Raw genomic sequence first — 9,646 nt, 5'->3', positions numbered from 1 at the left:
TAATCTTTTATAAACTAACAATCATATTCAATAGAACAGAACTCACTGGTACTGCTTCACACCCTATCAGAGTATAGCCGCCGTATCCGCTAACTATATCACATTTTTTTTCAATTAGACATACAAAAATGTTTAGTCTATTTTTGTCAGAAACACTATAATTCAAGATAACACACTTTTCTTGAAACGGAAAATATCTTCTTATTTCACTAAATTCTTGCTCATTCTCTGGATTGCCAAACACAGTTCTACAGTGGAGAGACTGTCAATCTCAGATGCAGCATAGAGGGACAGAAGACCTAAAAATGGTGGTACAGCTGGCCTAGAGATGGTTATGTGGTTCACCCACCACAGGGCTGGAATGCCAATAATGAATAAACAATACAGTCTCTGGTTGTGTCCCATAGCGGTGACTACACCTGCCTGTTTTTTTTTTACTTAAAAATGACTTAACATTTTCCTCACTGTGTGATTATAGTCTTCATTTAGTCTTTTGGAACCTATATTTTTGAAACGTGTGGCTATGACAGACATTTAGGCTTCCTGTAGGATGGCCGGCCTCGCGGCGAGGTAAAAAGAAATGGAGGCAGTGTCTGAGACGTTTTTTTGGCAAATGGCAAAGGTTTAATGTCCCGTTGCAGCAGGCAAACACCCCAGCATGGAGAAAAAGAAAACGAAACAAAAACTCCAAACAATAATTCTCAACAAATAAATGTCCCTAAACAATTCAGCTCCAACTGCACAAGAAACTCTTCAAAACCGTGAGTAAACTTTGCACGTTGTCGCTCTCCAATCTAAACACTTCACCTTCTTCGTCACAAAGGGGTGGGAAGTTGTTCCCTTCTGACACATCGTCAATCAATTAATAAACATCCATATTCGGACTAATTATCAAAACATACATTTCCCTATATTCATACAGCCGGGTTTACCCACAACATTATTATTATTATTACTACAAGGCACTGTAAATAATCACACCCTCTACAACCACCCCTCTCATCACTGCCACTTGGCCTGCTCACGTCTGACGCTCCGTGCCCAAAGTTCAAAGGTCCTGGTATGTTTTGGTGGTTGTATGTCCCAATTGCTGTCCTGATCGTGGTTAACTATGATGGTTTGTTGTTTGTGTTAAAATAAATCCTGCGCAGGTACCCGGCGCTGTCTTCTGTGTTTATCTGAGCCCCGGAATGTATAACCGCCGCGGTAACTGGCAGCCGCACCGTTACACTTCCATAGCAGGAAGTACTCAGTGGTGGCAGTGTTGATGAGGGTGTATTATTTTGCTTCTAACTCATCTGACATTTTAAATCTGTGTCCTGATGTGTTTCATGTAATTTGCCTCCACAGCTCTGCCTGAAGCTATGGTGACTGTAGTGTCTCCTCAGGGTCCTTACTACACTGGAGATGAAGTCACTCTGAGGTGTGACATTGCAGAGTACACAGACTGGTATAACTGGTATCGAGATAATGACTACATTCACACTCAGGACAGTAAAACCACCACCATCAACCTCCCTGATCAAGCTGGCCAGTACCAGTACACATGTGCAGGACATAGAGAATCTAGACCAAGGAGTCCCCCGCGCAGTGCCCCCGTCTCTATCAGTATCACAGGTGAATATAGCTACAATGATGATATTTAAAATGATAAATCTAAATATATTTACTTACATATTTTAACAGGACTATGCATATTGTCTCTGCGGTAAAGAAAAAGTAGAACTGAAGCGTATACATATGTCAAGTCCTTATACAGATAGCTGGCAAGATTATTGATAGAAAATGTGAAGTGTCAAAAGTAATTGTTATATTACAATGCAGTTTTATTTCAAAGGTTTCACCTCAACATCAGTCATCATAACATGCCTCAGAGCTGTGAAATAGTACAAGGACATGTTTAATACTATGATGCCTAGTTACCAAGGTTGGGCCCAATGCCTGTATCCAGATAGACATGGAACAGTTCACACACTCATTGTCCTTTGCTCCTTCTTTCTCTCCATGTGTTCCTCTGCATTCCTGCCTTTGGCTACACTGACTGTGGAGCCACATAGTCCTGTGTTCACTGGAGAGAGAGTCACTCTGAACTGTGTGATAGAGTCTCTCAGTGGCTGGACATACAGGATGTATAAGTGGCCAAGCAGTGCCCCAGTGTCTGAGGGAAACACCTTCACCATCAGAGGAGCTACGGACTCTCATAAGGGCCAGTACTGGTGTCAGGGGGAGAGGAGAGACAGACCCACAGCATCACAACCAAGTAGTGGAATAACTCTTGACATAACAGGTAACCTTGCTGTGTGTGTGTGTGTGTGTGTGCGTGTGCGTGTGCGTGTGGGTGTGGGTGTGGGTGTGGGTGTGGGTGTGGGTGTGCGTGTGCGTGTGCGTGTGCGTGTGCGTGATGGACCGAATGCCGTCAAGAATGCGGGTTTGGCCCAAAAAGCTCAGGCAGAGTGAGGGTTAAAAAATATAAGTTTTATTAATTCTTCAAATATCCCGGAGACCTGCTAAGCCTCTAACTCAGTAGAGACACAAATCAGCAGTGTCCGGGAATGTAACCTGCTACGCCTCTAAATTCGGTAGAGGACAACAATCAGCAGTACAAATCTCTGATTAAAAATACCTGCTTAGCCTCTAAATGTAGTAGAGGACAACAATCAGCAGTTAATAAAAGGGGTCGACATAAATGCACATACCTGACAACAAGACAAGAGACTCCCCCTAGACAGAACAATGACCATAGGAGGTGGCCAGCACCATTTCTAAAACAAAGTGTAGACAAAAATACCAAACAATAAACAATGACAAGACAGACCCTGAGACAAACATAGGATTTCTTCCGTATCCTTACAAAGACATAACTGTCATACCTTATAATGTTTCACAGGTTTGTGAAACAACCACCTTATCCACGTGGTCTGGCCCAAAAATGTTTTAGGGTCCCCTCTGCCAGTCTAGGCAATTAGCAGATCAATGAGCTAGGAACCAAAATAAATGTTCTGGGTTTTCCAGCTGCGCTTCTTTCTGGCGGACCGACCATCTAGCAGGTGGCACAAATTCAACAAGTTGGTAATCCAAGTATCTTTTTTAGTGACCCACAATTGGTGCACCAACCGTGTCCAAATGGTTGAACTTTTGTTGAAGTTAGTGTAATCAGTAATATGTTTGTTTGTGTGTGCGTGTGTGTGCGAACCATGTCTGTTTGGGTGCGCTAGTGGTTGCAAAAATGGGTCAGGAGTGTGCGGATCCTGTGCGGTCGCACTACGACCGGCACAGTGTGGGAGTGGGAGTCATACACCATGTCCACTATGTTTAGATGTGTTTGACAATGACTCTGTTTCATTCTCTTCAGCATCAAAGCCCAATCTCACATCAAGTACAGGCCACCAGCTGCTCACAGGAGACTCAGTGACTCTGACATGTGAGTTGGGTGTTTCCTCTGGTTTGGTGTTCTACTGGTACAGAGACACACAGACCTCTGATCCTGTGAACCAGACTGATGTAAACTCCTATAGCATCATCTCTGTTAAAGTCTCTGATGGAGGACAGTACTGGTGCAGAGCTGGGAGAGGAGACCCAGTCTATCACACACAGTACAGTGATGCAGTTGAGATAAAGGGGACAGGTTAGTTTGGTTCATTACAAGGATATATGGAGATTATAAACTGCCTGACTGTATTCTTAAACTCAGTGTAGTATAATTTATCTGATCTACTGTCTTTTATGGTATTCATACTTTTAATGTGCAGAATGTGTATGCTTGTGTGTGTGTGCGTGTGCACACGTGTGTTTGTTACTCTGTAAAGTAGTAGAGAAACGTCGATTCATTCAGGGTGATGGTAGTGTTGGTAGATGTATAGTTTATGACAATCTTTCTGTGATATGGTTCTTTATATATATTTGATGTTAATTAATGTATATAACTAATTCATGTTAATATGTTCTAGGTGGTCTGTGACACCAGAGCCCATTTATTGACTCACACAGTAGGAGTCAGTCAGTAAATTAATCTGTCTGTTAATGATGTTTTCCTCCACAGATAAGCCCACAGCTACACTGTCTGTAGTGTCTCCTCATGGTCCATACTACCCTGGAGATAGAGTCACTCTGAGGTGTGACATAGCAGGGGACACAGACTGGAATCAGTATTCCTGGTTCAGAAATAGTAACTACATTATCAATGGCCAAAGTCAAACCATCACCAGCGACCTCCCTAACCATGTTGGCCAGTACCAGTACACATGTGAAGGACATAGAGAATCTAGACCAGAGACTTCCCAGCGCAGTACCCCTGTCTCCATCACTGTCAGAGGTGAATACAGCTACAATGATGATATTTGATATGACAATTATATATATTAACTTAAGAGCTCATAGAACTGAAGCTTATAAACATCTTAATCCTTATACAGATACATACCAAGATGAATGATAGAAAATGTGAAGTGTCAAAAGTAACTATTATATTACAATAGTTTTTTTTTCAAAGCTTTCAACTGAACATCAGTCATCATAACATGCCTCACAGCTGTGAAATAGTACAAGGACATGTTTAATACTATGATGCCTAGTGACCAAGGTTGGGCCCAATGCCTGTATCCAGACAGACATGGAACAGTTCACACACTCATTGTCCTTTGCTCCTTCTTCTCTCCATGTGTTCCTCTGCAGCCCTGCCTTTGGCTACACTGACTGTGGAGCCACATAGTCCTGTGTTCACTGGAGAGACAGTCACTCTGAAGTGTGTGATAGAGTCTCACAGTGGCTGGGTGTATAAGTGGTATAAAGACAGGGTTAACAATGTTGTGTTTGATGGAGACACATTTACTGTAAAAGAAGTTACTGAATCACATAACGGCAAGTACTGGTGCAAGGGAGAGAGAAAAGAAAGACCCACATCATCTCAAATCACTAGTGAAACAACTGTTAAAGTTCAAGGTAAACTTGAAATTAGATTCATTATTATTATCATTCTATGATTTGTGTGTGTGTGAGTGATACAATATGTCTCACTATGTTTAGATGTGTTTGACAATGACTCTGTTTCATTCTCTTCAGCATCAAAGCCCAAACTCACATCAAGTACAGGCCACCAGCTGCTCACAGGAGACTCAGTGACTCTGACATGTGAGTTGGGTGTTTCCTCTGGTTTGGTGTTCTACTGGTACAGAAACACACAGACCTCTGATCCTGTGAACCAGACTGATGGAAACTCCTACAGCATCATCTCTGTTAAAGTCTCTGATGGAGGACAGTACTGGTGCAGAGCTGGAAGAGGAGACCCAGTCTATCACACACAGTACAGTGATGCAGTTGAGATAAAGGGGACAGGTTAGTTTGGTTCATTACAAGGATATATGGAGATAAAAAAATGCCTGACTGTATTTTCAAGATCAGTGTCTTACAATGTATATGATTCACTGTATTTTATGATAGTCATACTTTTAATGTGCAGAATGTTTCCAAATTAATATAGATTTTGTTCATGTTTACGGTCCAGTGGTTATCTATAAAATATAATATATGTTCATATTTTATAAATAAAATAACACATGAAAAAAATAATTCAGAATTTGAATTCTTCTTTGACAGAAAGACCAAAAGCTGCTGTTACCCTTAAATCAAACTGGACAGTGTTCTTCAGTGGAGAAAAGGTCTCTCTCAGATGTGACATAAAGAGTGGGGAGAGCAGTGACTGGGGGTACAGCTGGTTTAGGAATGGAGTCTATAAGCCTGAAAAGGAACATGAAATCAACCCATCCCAAAGTGGTAACTATACTTGTAAAGGACAAAGGAAACGTGATAAAAAAGAATCAGAAGAAAGTGCTGCTGTTGGTATTACAGTTTATTCAGGTCAGTATGTGATTATTTTAATTTTCATTTACTGTTCACATTACATGTGTCTTTAATTGACAAATGTTGAAAGTGTGTCAGTACACTGGATATGTTCTGAAGAATAGTATTTTAAAGAATAATGCTGAGGTTTGCAAACTGTATTTGTCTTGGTATATAAATTGTCAGGTGACAAAGACATTTTTACACTGATTGCTGCATCATCTTTTGCTATATCATATCTGAGGGCTATACCTGTGGAAGCTGTTGTGGTGCATTTTACAACTTTCTATTCTTCTTAACAGAGAAAGCCCAGGCAGTTCTGGGTTCCCTTTCACAGATGTGGCTGACTGAAGGAGACTCAGTGACTCTGAGCTGTGAGGTTAGAGGCTCCACTACAGGCTGGAGATTACACTGGTACAAGACTGCCCCCTACAGTCCTGAGTTGGTATATGTGTTACATGAGAACAGGGGATATTATCTACAGTTGGTCTCAGACAGCATCAGTGGAGCTGGAGGCTCCTACACTCTCAGCCCAGCTGCTCTTAGACACACAGGGGTTTATGTGTGCAGAGCAGAGAGAGGAGAGCCAGCCTATCACACAGAGTTCAGCCAACCTCAGCCACTCTGGGTCACAGGTGAGATAAACACTCTCTATGTGTAGAACCAGGTATCCAGTTTCAGGACACAGAGTGTCTCTTGGGGACTTTTATTTCTACCTGTTTTACTGTCTGTCTCAGGTGTGTCTTCTCCATCTTCTGTGATCATCCACTCAAACTGGACCCAGATCTTTACATACGAGTCTCTCTCACTGAGCTGTGGGGTTCAGGGTAACTCTACTGGATGGAGACTGAGGTGGTTCACAGGCAGAGGAGGGGAATCAAAGTGTCCCACTGACTGGAGATCAGAAACAGGATCATCCTGCACCATCAGATCAGCATCATCATCAGACAGTGGAGTTTACTGGTGTCAGTCTGAGTCTGGAGAGCAGAGTAATCCTGTCAACATCACAGTGCACAGTGAGTGCAATCAGGCATCATTTGATAATGTCTGAACATTTGTAGTATTGTTTCTTTTTAGTATCTTGATTGTTTATGTTATTTGTTAATTGCTAATTTATCTGATTGATATTTCCAAGTGGTGGTTAGGAGGTGAAGAAAATGTTTGGTCATACTTTGTCAGGACCCTTGTGAACCATCTAAAATTTGAAACTTTGATTGCTGTTGGTAGGCTCACTAAATTACTCACTAAATTAACCGACTGAGCCTCTGTGTACAGCTGGTGATGTGATCCTGGAGAGTCCTGCCCATCCTGTGACTGAGGGAGATCCTCTGACCCTGTGCTGTAGATATCGCTATAAGCCATCAAACATCAGTGCTGACTTCTATAAAGATGGGACACTCCTCCAGACCTCTACCACAGGGGAGATGACCATCCCTGCAGTCTCAGAGTCACATGAAGGAGTCTATAGGTGCAGGAACCCAGAGAAAGGAGAGTCACCAGAGACCTGGATCACAGTTAAAGGTAAATGTTAAACTATTATTTTTCACCAAAACCTTATTGCTAGTGAGGGTCACTGTTAAGACATCTGTCACTCTCTTCCCATAGAGACCAATTCTGCATATGTGGATTCTGGTTCCTTCATCCTGTTAGCTGTCAGAGCGGTGATGGGAATCTCCTTGGTCTTGGTGGGAGCCTTTTCAGTCTTCCGGCTGCATCATTCAAAATATCTCTCAGGTAAAACAACAGGTAATTACATAACAAATGGTCTTAAAAAGGTAAATAGAAAACATGATTGCTGGTGATGACACCTTTCCAGTTACATTTGTTGTTTGTTGTTTGCATGTTTCTGTTTGACGACTACAGCAATGTGAGTAACAATCTGCCTAAAATCTTTATATGGACTTCATCAGTCACACATCATCACTTTGACAGACATGACAGACAGATCTGTGTGTCCCTGTAGAGACCAGCAGCAGCAGCAGCAGCAGCAGATGAGCACCAATCAGAGTTCAGACCAGGACCAGAGTCAGTCTGCAGGAAGAGGGGGGTCTGAGTCAGAGTATATGCCTCTGCAGAAGAGTAAGATTGACTCTTTTGGTACTGTGTATGGTGTATGTGTTATATATGATAATGTATTGGATTTCTTACTTATTAGAGACTTCCTTGTTAGAACAAGTATGGCAAACTGTAAGCATGTGATGAAGAGCTGTCATTGGATAGTGAGGTGAGGTGTGGTTACTAGAGCATCTTAGTTATAGGAATTCATCTCTCTCATTGTAATCATTTGAATCTGTTTCTCCCCATAGGAAGTACAGATGTCTATGATACTATCACACCCCTATATATGCCACTGCAGAGAGGTCAGTGTGTTCATATTTTGACATTTCTGGACAGATTAATTTAACTCTTTGTTTACTATTATGGGTTAATGTGTATAACTCATTTGTATCTGAGACAGGCGCCACAGATGTCTATGAAACAATTAAATCATCCAAAGACTCTCAGGAAGGTATACCAATTGTTCAGCTAAAAATCTAAATACAATTTTTTCTACCATCTGCAGAAGCATTTACACTGACACACTACTGGTATTGATACATTATTACTGCTGTCTATAGTTATGTAATTATTATACAGATTTCTTTCATAACAGGTTTGGATAATGAAAATGCATACGTCATTTCAAAAGTAATTATTGTGGGGGGGGCACGGTGGCGCAAACCGTTTTGTCCCTCATTCCCCTCGGGGACACAGGTTCAGTGTACAGGACACTGGCCTGATGTCACTTCCCAATCCTCTCCCCACCTCTTCTCCGCTTCCTGTCATCACTTCACTGTCCTGTCCAAATAAAGGCATAAAAAAGACAAAAAATAAATTTGAAAGAAGAAAAAAAAGTGATTATTGTTAATGTGATGTAATGGACCTGACATTGACAAATCTGACAAAAAACTTTTGAATTAAAAGTTGATCTGGAGTGTATGAAGACAATCCTCCTAACTTCTGTCCTCTTCTCTAGATGATGAGGAAGGATATGATGATGTGGTTCCCTCCGACACCAGAGCAGAGGAACATGTGTAACTGAGGAAAAGAAAGGGAGAGGTAGGAGCAGGCCACCGTAGGCCTGAACAAAATTCATATTTGAAAGTTGTGCAACTCATATTAACATATCAGTATTCGTGTTTGGTGAATGAGGAAATATAAAAGCAGTGTGTTTATTATGTATATTATATCAGTTATTTTGGAGCGAATAAAAACTCTATTTTTCCCCTTTTAGATGCTATAATATCCATAAAGCTCCATGTACCTGTTAGCAAAGTTTACGATATCCCTAACATCCAAGAGAATCATGGCTGTTTTTCGGTTCAACTTTTTTGTTTCATGCCTTTGAGCATCTATTTGAAATATATCATTTGTGCCCTTAATGTGTTTTCTAAAGCAGTGCCATTTCCTCAAATGTGTAAATTGTAAATGTAAACAGCCACATACATCTATGAATATGTTTGGAAAGGACAGAATGACGACAATGGCCTAATCAATACTTAATTGTAGTTGTTTTCAGATTGTGAAAGGCTGAGTTCAACTCCAATAAGATACGCTAGGTGGCAGCCATTTATCTTCTGTGTCACTGTAATTATTTACATACTGCTCAACATCATAATACCTTCTTTATTTTAATGTATTTTTAAAAGTTCACTTTATCTTCTGTAGAAATATATAGATGTATTTTAGGCATTATTGATTGCTTATTACTCTTTTAACTTGATACATTTCACAAAACTGTTATTTTACATGATTGTCTCACCTGCTGATT

General features: G+C 40.9%; 1 protein-coding gene across 1 annotated transcript; it reads left to right on the top strand.

The window, feature by feature from the left end:
• The first annotated feature begins 1,190 nt into the window (after positions 1-1,190).
• Positions 1,191-9,646, top strand: LOC105892218 (basement membrane-specific heparan sulfate proteoglycan core protein-like). The gene is made up of 17 exons (XM_042710393.1): positions 1,191-1,245; positions 1,351-1,617; positions 2,979-3,065; positions 3,353-3,625; positions 4,040-4,312; positions 4,672-4,938; positions 5,059-5,331; positions 5,593-5,853; positions 6,138-6,470; positions 6,573-6,851; positions 7,111-7,356; positions 7,441-7,581; positions 7,799-7,914; positions 8,142-8,195; positions 8,294-8,344; positions 8,852-8,934; positions 9,385-9,646. Exons 1-13 carry the CDS (start codon positions 1,191-1,193, stop codon positions 7,828-7,830), a joined length of 2,787 nt encoding a protein of 928 aa, XP_042566327.1. The 3' UTR covers positions 7,831-7,914; positions 8,142-8,195; positions 8,294-8,344; positions 8,852-8,934; positions 9,385-9,646.

This window comes from Clupea harengus, chromosome 18 (genome assembly GCF_900700415.2).
Source record: "Clupea harengus chromosome 18, Ch_v2.0.2, whole genome shotgun sequence".
In the NCBI taxonomy this organism is placed as follows: domain Eukaryota; kingdom Metazoa; phylum Chordata; class Actinopteri; order Clupeiformes; family Clupeidae; genus Clupea; species Clupea harengus.
The sequence above is the reverse complement of the archived record's forward strand: the minus strand, read 5'-3'. Positions and strand labels throughout refer to the sequence as shown.